General features: G+C 33.5%; 1 protein-coding gene across 1 annotated transcript; it reads right to left on the bottom strand.

Annotated features, from left to right (window-relative positions):
• Positions 1–4043: 4043 nt before the first annotated feature.
• Positions 4044–14680, bottom strand: LOC127731727 (keratin, type I cytoskeletal 9-like). Its single transcript, XM_052240568.1, has 9 exons — positions 14312–14680; positions 13558–13773; positions 12748–13062; positions 11687–11875; positions 11018–11179; positions 7777–8307; positions 6994–7209; positions 5207–5293; positions 4044–4259 (listed from the first exon to the last, which is right to left on the bottom strand). Exons 1-9 carry the CDS (start codon positions 14628–14630, stop codon positions 4222–4224), a joined length of 2073 nt encoding a protein of 690 aa, XP_052096528.1. The 5' UTR covers positions 14631–14680; the 3' UTR covers positions 4044–4221.
• Between the last annotated feature and the right edge of the window lie 769 nt (positions 14681–15449).

Genomic DNA, 15449 nt, shown 5'->3' with positions numbered 1-15449 from the left:
GCTTCTTTCTTGACAGAAAAAAGTAGAATATAGATATGTGGCCACCCTCTCTCTCTATCTCTCTCTCTCTCTCTCTCTCTCTCTCTCTCTCTCTCTCTCTCTCTCTCTCTCTCTCACACACACACACACACACACATACATATTCGATAGATGCAGGCAACATATCAAGATTTTCAGGTGAAACTGTAAGTGTCAGTGTGTGATTGAGAGTGATACCTTAAAGAAGGAACTTCAAGATTTTAACGGCTGAGTAAGACTAGGAAAGGATTTAAGAGATACAAAAGGACAATCAAAAACATTTGTCGCAGACAGATACTTAGACAACAGCATTGTCAAGGAAAAAACTACCGATAGACCATCAACATTTTGCAAAACACTATACAGACCACTTCAGATTAAACCCCATCACGTTTTGAGTAGACATATCTGTATCTGTGGTGTCCTTCAAATTAAACAGTATAAATATGATCAGCATAGCCACATAAATGTGATCAACATATCCACATAAATTTGATTTATTCAGTAAGAGGACATTATCAGTATATCGGAACTTGATTTTTAAGGATAGGGCTAACTTGTTTTCGCTCTTCCGGAAGCTTTTGTAGGAAAACTTTCTCAAATGAATTAAAGAACAAAAAAGAAATAGAATAAGAGCCAAGTGGTTTCAATTGAAATGCCAGTTGTCAATACGGTTTTTAGTTAATTCGTTTTATAGCAAAGACGTAACGAAAACACTCGAAACTAAAACAAACATTGCAAGTGAAATAAAAAAGATCGAAGGGTGAAGTTATGCTGTTTACATTACCGACAAATACCCTACATTTTCTTTCATTCATAGCTAGTATTTCAAAAAAAAAATGCATCCACAATTTCATTTCTAAACTGCTGGAAACATTTGTCACGTTCGCTCCCAATAAATTTCATTCATAAATAGTACATAATAGTAAATATAGCAATCAATAATGATACAAAAACTATATCAAATTTCTAAAGTTTTGCAATTCAAATAACAAAAATGATAAAGCCAACACAGTGCGTCTCTCCAATTACCACTATGAGAAAAGTTTTCTATTCGATTTAGCCCTAAGTTTTCTATGCAATAAAAATGCACAACAGCAGATTTATGTCAATGAATCAATTTCACTTGTGTGTTGTAATGAACAACAGTGCGATGATATTACCACAAGTAGTTTGAAGGTTAAGACAAATTAGCTGTTTATTATCCTTTGTTATTTTGTTTTCTAATTCAATGTTGTTATTACATTGGTCACTCCGTTCACAAATACAAAAAACAAATATATCAACAGAACGGCAGCTGACGCAAGTTTAATAAAGAAAAAAACATCATAGATTGTGTCACTTTTCATTGTAATATACGGGTCTAGGTGGGGTTTACAGAAAAAAGAATAATGGGTAGAAAAGACGGAATAAAGTACTTAAAAAAAGAGAATAATAGGCAAAACTATAGAAATAGAGTATAATGGGTTTCTGAATCATAAAGAATAGACAAATATTGTCTAAACAGTAAACATGGTAAAGAACAAAAAAAAGAGCACCACCCATATAGACCCTCCATTATGAGATTATTAAGACACCACGGTATACTGAGAAACGTTGTCGTGAAAGAATAAGTAACGGTGGTGATCAATTGCAAGTACTGCGGTAGGATCGTGAAAGATCTGGTGTGGAATCGAGAAGACACGTGCAAAGTCAATAGATAATCTAATTTATTGAATCATATATAAAGACAAATTTTGAAGAAACAAAACTGTCTGTCAAAATGGTTTAAAAGATCAGTATCTTAGAAAGTCTGAGTTTACCATATCACCGTTTTTACAAAACTACAAAAAAGAAGATTGCTCTCCAACATGTCAATGACATAAAAAATGTAAACAAACATGATTTTGCTTCTTATTTGAAAGACTAAACTACTCTTTATTGAGCAATATAGTTCTATATTAATGTTTAACTAGTACACATTTTGTTTAGGGGCCAGCTGAAGCCCGCCTCCGGGTGCGGGATTTTCTCGCTGTGTTGAAGACCCATGGTGGCCGTCGGCTGTTTTCTGCTGTTTGGTCGGGTTGTTGTCTCTTTGACACATTCCCCATTTCCATTCTCAATTTTATTCAAATGGATCTTAAAATTATTTTGAAGTAGCTAAATCAGAAAGTTGGTCAAATTGGAATATTTGAATAAATTTAATATTTCTGATCGTGAAAGATCGGGCACCACTTTCCTGAGATCGTAAAAGATCCGATGTCGCTTATTTGTCATTGCAGAATTTATTGAAAGTGTTCAATTCATTTTGTAATCATATAAAAATTCATTATGTAATTGGTAAAGCAAAAGACTGGACTTCCATGCCTTTTTCCGGTTCCTTACTTGTTGGGAAATAATATGGTCTAATCCCATTTGGTCTGGGTTTTTTTTTTAAACCACGCCGACTAGTCCATTGTGCCCTACTGCAATTACTGCATGTCTGTCTGTCCGGCAACATTTTTATGTCGGTATTATAAGTCAAGGATGCCTCATATGATATCAGCAATGTTAATGAACATTATTTATATATGATAAGAGATAGATAATTGTCGATTCTAAAAAAGGGGAAAACATTTTTGTAAATCATTATTCTTTTTTATTAAAAAATGCACAAATTCTAAGAGTATTTTTTTAGCTAGAATTTCAATGGAAAATGATAATTGATTTTGGGAATTTCAAATTTGTTGCATGCGAATATTGTGAGGAATAGTAGTAACACATTTTTTTTTCAAATTTACAAATTATGAATTCCATCTTTATGTGTTAGGACTTCAATAAAATTTAGGTATATTATTGATTTTCAGATTGATTCCCAGAGTTCAATTTTCGATCAGAAATAGTTTTGAATAAAAATAATATAAAAAAATGAAGAAACTGTTCTAGGACTTCATCGATTTTAAAAAAAAAAAATTTAAACCTTGTCAAAACAAAAGTGAGAAGAAATTGAGTAAAATGGTCAATGCAGGTCAAATATGTCAATTTCAACATGTTTGTGACATAGCATTGACATCACAACAGGTATTTATGCACTGAAAAATCTTGCCAGATTATATTATATAACTTATGTATCAATAGATCTAACATAATTTTGAAAGGATTGCAAAGCCCGTACTAATTTTTTTTTCAATTTGAGGAGCCGAATAATGGCTTTTATCATACCTCCTCTTCAATCCATTACAATCACCTCGATATTAACGTTGTAGCATGCTACTATCTAATGCTGATGTTCCATTCCCCACACATGAGCTTTGATGTTTTTCTAATAGGCCCACGACAAGAAGAAGCAAATACTGTTTTATTCAGAGCACATAAAATGTGTTCTGTCTTTATTCGGACTATAACGTTGTAAACTAGAACGTTGCAATGTCATTTTCGGTTGATGTTCTTATACATACATCCTTGGCTTTCAAATATTCGGCTTTGAGCGTTCCTGATGAAGGTAAATCCAGAAAAGCGCTTCGAACGCATGAATTTATAACGTGTTGTTTTCATTTGTTACAGCACTTGGTCGATATCTCTGCTGGTGGACTATCAGTCAACGAAGGGCATCATCAGCTCAGTAGTTAGTACTTCAGTACTGAAATGATTTATAACAAAACTTTCTAAAATTGTCTGTTTATAAATTTTCAAATTATAAAGAAACTAGGGTTTCAACTCCCTCAGGCAAAGTTGACCTTAGATGGATTTGGCTATTTTTTCAGGTTCTTTTTGTTCATATAGCTCTTCAACTGTTTCGGTTCTGATACATACTTGGCTTTCAAATATTCGGCTTTGAGCCTTCCTGATAAAGGTAAATCCAGAAAAGCGCTTCGGACGCGTGACATTTATAACGTGCTGTTTTCATATTTGTCGGTTCTTATAGTCCTTATACATCCCTGGTTTTCAAATATTCGGCTTTCGGCGTTGCTGGTGAATTAAGGCAAATCCAGAAAAGCTAGTAAGATGATTGTAGTATGCATTGCATAATGTCGGAAATTGAAATTTAAATACTTGAAAGGAATAAAGCCAGTCAAACATGTTTTAATCGCATAGATTCAAAATACATTGCTGTCGTTTTCCGACGTTTTTATGATAAAATATGATATAGACAATGTAACACTTAATATCATAGTTTTTATTATTAACAAATCTGTGATATGGTACTGGTTATGTGTCAGGGTATATTCCATATTCCTTGTGTCTTTATTTTCCTTTCATTAAGCCAAAAAACTGTGGGAATGCTGCAAAATAAAATTAATTGATATTAATCATAAGTTGTACATCATTATTGTTATGAAATAACTTCTAAGATCGATTATCAAAACGTCAATATGTTTTACAAATTTGAAATCAAAACGTGCTATAAGATTAACTTTAGAATAAGAAACGTTGTGTTTGTTTTGTTATGAAAATGTGATAGATTTGAACTCAGCTTTAAACACTTTGTTAAACTAAATAACAAGAACACATTGTACAATATGAAAGTAAATTTGATAAAATATATAAACGTGTCTTCTATTTAAATTCTAGGTGTGGATACATACATGAATTTGCAAGTTCCTTTAGTAATGTTAATAAGTAAAAATGTATTCTGTCTTATGATTGATAATTTTATTTCGCAGAAGTTAGGATCATGCAATTTTTTGTTAACCTTTCTCATTTTTGACGTCAATGCTTTAAGAAATGTATGCACACAATGGTGACTGTGTATTTGACTTGACATTTTGTCATCGATGATGTAATATTTTGTTTACCGAAAATAAAATACAAATAGATATAACAACATATTTTTGATAACGATATTTATATTTATTCCAGATAGTTAAATTTCAAAATCTAAAATACAAGACTTGAAAATTTGACTACCGAAAGTTCAAAAATATCACAACTACTAAGGCATAATGTTATATTCATGTTTCAATAAAAACATCTAAGATAAATACTTCAAATATATTTAGTTAGAAATCAGACGCGAAATTGTAATCAACGTGTGGTCTATAGAAATAAATATAAAATCGTTCGGAACTTGTTTCAAATGCGCAAATATATATATGTAATACTGTGTAATCATATATTTTTTTGCGTAATTATACACATTTGACTTCTTCTGAATACCAATGCTTAGCGATCAAAACCATTAACAGGATTTTTTGTCATTCAAGTGCTTCCCATATTAACAATAACTTACGTTGTTCGCATTCGCATCTCCGACAGTGTGGTTCGTCATATTTTATACACGATGGTTCACAGTCGTGTGGCATTGGTGGACAGTTGGCTGAAAATTTAACATTTAACTCTTTTTATTACGAATAATAATTAACATGTAAGTAGGAGTGTATTTTACAGCGTGTTCCAATATCAAGGATTTTCTGCCCCAGGAATGGATTACTTCCAAAAATGTATGTACCAAGTCAAGAATATGACAGCTGTTTCCATTTGTTCCGTTGGTTGATAACATTTGATTTTGTCTGTTTTTAAGGACATCCCCTTTTTGAATTCACATTGGAGTTTGGTATTTTTTTATACTTTTTACCATGTATTTGTCAAAACCTTTCAGAATGTTGGGTCCTCAATGCTCTTCAAGTTCGTACTTCATATGGCCTGATTAACTTTTTTGATTCGAGCGTCACTGATGAGTCTTATGTAGGCGAAACGCGCGTCCGTCGTGCAAAATTTTAATTCTATTATCTATGATGAGTTTATTCATAGTTAAGTTTGCTTTTATAGTTGAATTTGAACTGTTTGAGAAATAAAACTGACTAAATATGCTCTATGATAAAACTGTCCAAATCCGTTTCATGATAGAACTCTTAGACGGTCAGATTCTGTTTAAGGCTAGAATTGTCCTAAATTGTTTCAGGGTAGAACAGCTTCTGTAAGGAACTGATCTAAAGGCATCCGGGTAACTGTTCTTGATTAAAGTAATAGAAGTTAATCGATGTTCAAATCCTATAAACTGATTAGGAAGGCAAACCAAAACTGAGAGAATCGTATGAACTCATAAAGCAGTGAGACTGAGTGCGTGTCTCCAGATATGCTGATGAAAGAATTAGTTATGCAGTGTATCTAATTTGATTGCGTTATTTTCTTATTAGCTATTTGTGTAACTATTTTCGTTGTGATAGCTTATAAAAATAAGAAGATGAAGTATGATCGCCAATGAGACAATTCTCCTCAAAAGACCAAATGACACAGAAATTAACGAATATAGGTCACCGTACGGCCTTCAACAATGAGTATACCCATACCGCATAGTCAGCTATAGTACATGTTTGCCGAGAAACAGTGATTGGATAATGAATTCACCAGTTGTGTAATTAATAAGGTTTATACACTGGTAATGCCATGTTGAAAATGTACTTAATGTTACTCTTACATTTTCAAGTTTCTCGTAGAAATTAATAAACAAAAATACCAAACTCAAAGGTCAACTCAAAAGGAGGGAAGTCCATAAAAAATGAGAAAATCAAACGTTATGCTATATAAACCAACGAAACGAATGTAAAACGACTGTCATATTCCTGACTTGGTACTGGCATGTTTTAAAACGAAAATGACTGGTTTAACCTGGTAGATTATTGTTTTGATAAACCGCCCCATGTCAAATCTTTTTTTTAATTTCGCACGTGTTATATACCATATGTCTTATGTTTTGTTGTATTTTTGTTAGATCTTGTGTCTTAAAGAATTGAAAACAACACGTTTAATAATTTCATGCGTCCGAAGCGCTTTTCTGGATTTACCTTCATCAGGAACGCCCAAAGCCAAACATTTGTAATCCGAGGGATGTATAAGTACCGAAACAATTGAAGAGCAATATGACAAAAATACCTAAAACAAATAGCCAAATCCATCTAAGGTCAACTTTGCCTGAGGGAGTTGAAACCTTAGTTTCTCAAAGTGAACATGTTATACACATATATTACCGTCCCTACAAATTCCTAGAACTATCGTATTGTCACAGTGATAGAGTACCTATAGTCATTCCTCCCGTGGATCCACCACCCATCATCGCTGCACCTCCGCCGGAGAATGATCCACCACTTCCCGTGTGGGATCCGCCTCCTCCAGAATATGATCCGCCACCACCAGAATATGATCCACCGCCACCAGAATATGAACCGCCGCCACCACTGATATAAGCTCCTCCTCCAGTTGTTCCGCCACTTGATACGAGATGACCGACGATTACTGAAAAAAATATAGTATTTGACAATAAAAGACAAGGGAAAAAATCTATCAACGTTAACAATATAAAATTACTGAATTTTAAGCACATGAATATACACCTGTTGGTGGCCTTCTGCTGTTGTCTGTTCTGTGGTCGGGTTGTTGTCTCTTTGACACATTCCCCATTTCCATTCTCAATTTTAAATACTAAAGTACACCTTAATGTTATACCGAATGGACTGATTCATAAAAATGTATTGGCTCGCTTATATATAATGATAATTTTTCAATAATTCACATTGGTAAATAGCGCTTTCGATTCTGATAAATGTTACTTCTTGATTTATTGTTTTCACTGGATTACATTCGTAACCAATATAAAACAACACGACTTGGATTCACTTTTCATATACAGTATATGTATATAGTATTTACAGTCGACAGTTGTTGGAAGTTTTGTTAACGTTAATTGATGTGTTAACTGGTCCAATTCCTATCAAACAAATATTTGTCATAAATAACGTCGATTGCCACGTTGCTATTGTTCTCCTCTTTTTACTCTCAGGAGTACATTGAAATAAAACTTACAACTCTTTTGTGGTTGCTTTTCTCCACAATTATTACAAGTTTGTGTCTGTGAAACGTAGACTTTCTGTGGCTGTGGCTTTGGTTTAGTAATGTAAACGATTTGTTGTTGTGGCTTTGGTCTGGTGTACACAATTTGTGGTTTTGTCTCACATCCGTGGCATGTTTCTGTCTGAGTCTGTGTAACATACACCACTTTTTGTGGTTGTGGTTTCTGTATGTACACGACTTGTGGCTTTGGTTTCTGATATACAACTTGGGTACCACAATCAGTACATTCTGTTTGTGGTTGTGGTTTCTGTATGTACACGACTTGTGGCTTTGGTTTCTGATATACAACTTGGGTACCACAATCAGTACATTCTGTTTGTAGTTGTGGTTTCTGAACGTAAACGACTTGTTGTTGAGGTTTCTGATACACAATTTGGGTACCACAATCAGTGCATTCTGTATGAGGTTGAACAACAACGTATTGTTTCTGTGGTTTGACATAGTGCTGCTTATATCTGTCTATATCATCACAGTCAACGCAATCTAGAAAATACAAGATGTATCTAACATAAATACTAGTAACTAATGATGACTACGTGTATACATGCGAGATATTTGATATCTGAATTGCCCAATGATACGACGAAGCATACATATTCTGATATAAATACTAGTAACTAATGATGACTACGTGTATACATGCGAGATATTTGATATCTGTATTGCCCAATGATACGACGAAGCATACATATTCTGATATAAATACTAGTAACTAATGATGACTACGTGTATACATGCGAGATATTTGATATCTGTATTGCCCAATGATACGACGAAGCTTACATATTCTGATATAAATACTAGTAACTAATGATGACTACGTGTATACATGCGAGATATTTGATATCTGTGTTGCCCAAAGATACGACGAAGCTTACATATTCTGACATAAATACTAGTAACTAATGATGACTACGTGTATACATGCGAGATATTTGATATCTGTATTGCCCAATGATACGACGAAGCTTACATATTCTGATATAAATACTAGTATCTAATGATGACTACGTGTATACATGCGAGATATTTGATATCTGTATTGCCCAATGATACGACGAAGCTTACATATTCTGACATAAATACTAGTAACTAATGATGACTACGTGTATACATGCAAGATATTTGATATCTGTATTGCCCAATGATACGACGAAGCTTACATATTCTGACATAAATACTAGTAACTAATGATGACTACGTGTATACATGCGAGATATTTGATATCTGTATTGCCCAATGATACGACGAAGCTTACATATTCTGGCATAAATACTAGTAACTAATGATGACTACGTGTATACATGCGAGATATTTGATATCTGTATTGCCCAATGATACGACGAAGCTTACATATTCTGACATAAATACTAGTAACTAATGATGACTACGTGTATACATACGAGATATTTGATATCTGTATTGCCCAATGATACGACGAAGCTTACATATTCTGACATAAATACTAGTAACTAATGATGACTACGTGTATACATGCGAGATATTTGATATCTGTATTGCCCAATGATACGACGAAGCTTACATATTCTGACATAAATACTAGTAACTAATGATGACTACGTGTATACATACGAGATATTTGATATCTGTATTGCCCAATGATACGACGAAGCTTACATATTCTGACATAAATACTAGTGACTAATGATGACTACGTGTATACATACGAGATATTTGATATCTGTATTGCCCAATCATACGACGAAGCTTACATATTCTGACATAAATACTAGTAACTAATGATGACTACGTGCATACATGCGAGATATTAGATATCTGTATTACCCAATGATACGACGAAGCTTACATATTCTGACATAAATACTAGTAACTAATGATGACTACGTGTATACATGCGAGATATTTGATATCGGTATTGCCCAATGATACGACGAAGCTTACATATTCTGACATAAATACTAGTAACTAATGATGACTACGTGTATACATGCGAGATATTTGATATCTGTATTGCCCAATGATACGACGAAGCTTACATATTCTGATATAAATACTAGTAACTAATGATGACTACGTGTATACATGCGAGATATTTGATATCTGTATTGCCCAATGATACGACGAAGCTTACATATTCTGACATAAATACTAGTAACTAATGATGACTACGTGTATACATGCGAGATATTTGATATCTGTATTGCCCAATGATACGACGAAGCTTACATATTCTGACATAAATACTAGTAACTAATGATGACTACGTGTATATATACGAGATATTTGATATCTGTATAGCCCAATGATACGACGAAGCTTACATATTCTGACATAAATACTAGTAACTAATGATGACTACGTGTATACATACGAGATATTTGATATCTGTATTGCCCAATGATACGACGAAGCTTACATATTCTGACATAAATACTAGGAACTAATGATGACTACGTGTATACATGCGAGATATTTGATATCTGTATTGCCCAATGATACGACGAAGCTTACATATTCTGACATAAATACTAGTAACTAATGATGACTACGTGTATACATGCGAGATATTTGATATCTGTATTGCCCAATGATACGACGAAGCTTACATATTCTGACATAAATACTAGTAACTAATGATGACTACGTGTATACATGCGAGATATTTGATATCTGTATTGCCCAATGATACGACGAAGCTTACATATTCTGCAAAACTGAGTATGAAAAGCAATAAGGCTTTGCAGTAACCTGATTCACTATTAGTAACCTGATTCACTATTAGTAACCTGATTCACTATTAGTAACCTGATTCACAATTTGTATTTATAGGGGATTGTACAGTTATACGATACATTTAGAATGTCTTTTATACTGCAGTAAGAACACTTCCTATTGTCTTTATCTACCAAATAACCATTATAACAAGTGATAATTCATGCAATGTCAATTCCATGATACGTGACTTTTCATCATAATTTTGGATTCTAGAGGCAGAGAAAACAAGTTTAATTTCGGTTTAGCATCTCATTTCTATAATTGTAGCGATTTTTAATTAATAAAATACTAGTATGTATCTATGTTTGCAACATGAATCCTGACAGCAATAAATCGTTCGCAGTTATATTTAAACATTCTACCTGTGTTAACAACCTGAGTCTGGACACAACTGCACAGCAATACGACAATTAACTGTAAATGTACAATGTGTTACCTGTGTTAACCAACTGGGTCTGAACAGCAATAAGACATTCACAGGTAGGACACCCGTCTGTACCACATTTATATCCCAGTTGACAACTTCTAGGGCAGGAGAAGGAACTAGTACACTGTACTGCTTGAGGTCTAATTACTTCTGTTACTTGGAGTCCTACAACTGATAAACTGATAATGATGTATGTTTCGGTAGAAGTAGTAAGTGATAGAAGAACAAAGTTATGTCTTTTAATCTTAACCTTGACCTTTTTATGAATATTTGATGTTCATAAACAATACGCAAAGGTTTAACAAAATAAAAGAGAAATTTGATTTATTAAATTTAATAGCTGCATTCTTAAATGTTCACAGTTGTCCTCATTTGTTTTTGACATAAGAGATAAAAAAAAAATTGAAAAGTCATACTACAATTGCATGTCTAATTCAGAATCTAGACTGAAAAAGTGAAGTGAAACCGTAAACTGTTCTTGCAAGTACACGGCAAATTTTTATTCTTTACAACTCTGATTTACACAAAATAAAACATGAAATGTAATAGGAAATTTCTAATTATGATCATGCTAAGGATGGAACAATATAATATCAACGGTGTCTACTATATATGTTCATGCAACTTTTTATGTATATACTTCATTGCGGAAACATTTGTTCGCTTTCTAATTACTACCTTGCGGATGAATACATTCACAGATTGGACAACCATCGGTTCCACACTTGTATCCAACATTACATCCGTATTGACAACTGAATGAACTGGTACACGTGAATGTGTTGGCGACTGGTTTATAGGTTTGTACTTGAGTTGTATAAACATACTGTTTCTTTGGAGGTTGGACAACTTGTACTTGTGGCTGAACTGAAAGTGTAAAAAGGCAATTATTTTAAGAATGAACATTCAAATTTTCAAATTTAATTAAATACATGACAGATACTATTTTTTTTGTTCACGTGAAATTCACCTCAAACGAGCTTATACGTTAAACTCATAAGCCACTGAAATCAATGTTTGTACACATGACATGTCCCGACATATTGAAACAAAATCAGTGCAAGGTTCTTAAACATGTTATGCACTAGCAGACTGTAAAAAGAGGTTATGACACCTGACTCGCACTGATAGACTGCAACAATTCAATAATGACACATGACTTGCACTGATGGTAAAGTGTTGAACCAATGTAATTTCATCAAAAATAACCGTTAGTTTCTCGTTTTATTTTTTTTTTACATTTGTTGTTTTGAGACCTTTTAAAGCTTTCTAGCTATGCTGTATGGGTTTTGTTCATCGGTGACCTACAGTTGTTAACTTCTATGTCATGTGGTCTCTGGTTGAGAGTTTTTTCATTGGCAATCATACCCCATCTTCTTATTTTTTATATAGAGTTCATTTAAAAACTGGGTAGCAAGACGAATACAATGTATCCATCATCGCGTTTAATATTTTATCATGTTACGCTTCGGTTTGTTTGTTTTTTTTTTGTTTTTTTTTTATAAAATTAATAGAAATAAGAAGATGTGGTATGAGAGCCAATGAGACAACTCTCCATCCAAGTCACAATCTGTAAAAAGTAAACAATTATACATGTAGGTCAAAGTACGACCTTCAACACGGAGCCTTTGGCTCACACCGAACAGCAAGCTATAAAGGGCCCCAAAAATGACTAGTGTAAAACCACTCAAACAGGAAAACCAAAGCTGTATAATATGTAACAAAGAATTAAAACTTACCATAGACATACGTCTTCTTTGGAGGACAAAAACATTTATGGCATCCATCAGTTTGAACTGCACCCAACTGGTACCCGGTGTCACATGATTGCATGCATAATTTCAGTGCAGTACATTCCTTCTTTTGCTGTACTACATATTTTACCTGGTTTGTTGAGACCTGATGACTCGTGTGAGTTGACGTAGAACCACCTGTAACCCCACCAGTATATCCTCCTCCGAATCCTGTATAACCTCCTCCTGAAACACTTGAGCCACCACCGGAACTTCCACCTCCTGTATATCCGCCGGAAGAACCACTACCATATCCGTATCCTTAAATGTGAAGAAAAGGGAATTGTTGGTTATGAAATAACATGCAAACAAAATGTTTTAACCACAAATAGACAACAAAATAAAAATGTTTTGAAATGGTTTTAAAAACGTTATCTTAATACAGTATTGGTCTTTAAAATATATTATTCCAAGTATAAATACAAGGTGAAAGCTTATTCAATACATGATTTATAAAATAAAAATAAGGTTAAGTAAATAAATGAATAACTAACTATTTACAATGGTCCTTTTTTTAAAGTTATTAGAAATACTGTCTGAAATTGGTAACATATCTTTACATGAAACTATATTCTATACTGAAAGTTATACAACAGGGCAAGCTTATATAAGTATATATTTTTCTCTCCACTAGGTTCTATACTTGACAAAAATGAATTGCTTTCTTAATGTATTGTTTTCAAGAGTCAAATATGTGGTGTATAACACTTTCAAGTGATAGGAGTTGACAAAAATGATACACAATACTTTCTTTACCTGATCCTGATTCACATGTACAAGAACGGCAGCCATCGTGTCCAACAGGCCCTAAAGTGTAGGAATTTTTACATGATGACATACATAACAGTTGTCCTAGGCATTGCTTTTCTCCACTTCCGTTTCCGGTTGTTGAACTTCCTGTATGATAGTTTCCTGTTGTTGTCGACATTATAGATGACATCAGATTGTTTTGTGGCAACGCCATTCCTGCAGCTTTTTTTAAAATAGCAAAATCATATTAATGTCATTAATTTATAAGAGTTCTTGGGTGTATTTTCGTTTAAGAGGAGCATATCTGCATCATATCACGACATAGAGGGAACATAAATTATGTAGTTTTTAGTGAAATATTTATATATTTTTTCCTGATTGAATTATATGAAGTAGGTGTTACCGTTTTGCAATCGGAATTAAGAATATATATATTTCGTGGAAGAAAAAGTGTAAGTCTTTTTCTAATAGTTTTAAGAAATATCTACATTGTGTGATGACAGGGAAATGAAACTTTTTCAGATTTTTTTTTATTCAAGTAAAGGTAGATTCCATAACATTTTCGAACGTTTCAATTATGCGCAACTTTCGGGAGAAAACGTATTTTTCATTATAATTCGCTATCAGATGATACTTTGATCGACCTCTGAAAATATCATAAAACTAAACATGAATAAAATAATAAAGAAGTGTAAACATGAGTTAAATCAATGTTTTTTGTTAATTGGTGCACACTAAAAAATTTATATTAATACCATACCAGGACCACACGGACAGGAGTGACATCCCATTTCATCGATGATTAAGCACCATCGTGGACACACAATTTGATGACGTATACAACCAAAACTCGATCCACTGAACATTGATGTGTGACCCGGTGAATGTGGTCCTGTCATAGCTGGATTATTGGAACGTCCACCTCCAGTCATTGGTCCATGCATTGGATTGCCACCTCCACCACCCATCATACTTCCCATTCCCGGACTAGACATTTGACCATGTTGAAAGGGTCCTCCTCCCATTGGACTAGATCCTCCATGACCTCCTCCAGGTCCACTAGGCATTCCCATTGGCATATTAAATCTTTTACTTGTTTTTGATCTTACTCGCTCAGGCCTATGTTTCTTTGAAGTATCGTTTGAAAAACATACTGAAAATAATACAGATAAGCTGCAATATAGACATTAACAAAAATCATGAAAACTTCCTAAACATTTCTTCTAGTATATCCTAATATAAGAATAATTGAACCTTGGTGTTGTATCGCCCTATTTTAACCAGTATGTCTTAAGTTATATTGGCTCCTCTATCACAAATCCTATCGGCATGAAATGTATCTATACACACGTTGAATTGGGTCAATTGTATTTTAGCGGTATTACGAATAAAAAAGAAAGACAAAAAATCAAGATGTAATGTGGCAATCAATGTGTAGGTCTCCTAAAGAAACCGTCGTGTCCAAAAGAAGAAAGACCATTAGTAAACATGTGTCCTCACGGACAACTAAATCAATAGACTAAGTGGCATTCGTGAAATTATAGAAATATATATAAATAAAAAGATGTGGTATGAGTGCCAATGAGACAACGTTGAATTTGATCTTTCGTGGATAGTAACACTACTATATTTTGTTTTCTTAATTCAGCATTAAAATGGAAATCCGCTTAAATTGAAATACTTGGTACACATTAATATTCCGACCATTAACAAATTTCAGTAGTTGCCATGTTTGGTGGTTGTTTTATCCTTTTCCATAAATTTGTCTATTTTCTGAGACACTGAACGTCAGACAAGATTCCTTACTTCTTTGAAAGCGTTACAAATTGCAGCAACCCCAGGATCTATAAATTTTTTTTAAAGTGGATTTTTGTCTGTGTCTGTTTTTGTTTTTGTTT

This window comes from Mytilus californianus, unplaced genomic scaffold (genome assembly GCF_021869535.1).
Source record: "Mytilus californianus isolate M0D057914Y unplaced genomic scaffold, xbMytCali1.0.p SCAF_20, whole genome shotgun sequence".
NCBI lineage: Eukaryota > Metazoa > Mollusca > Bivalvia > Mytilida > Mytilidae > Mytilus > Mytilus californianus.
This window is presented reverse-complemented; position numbering and strand designations above follow the sequence as displayed.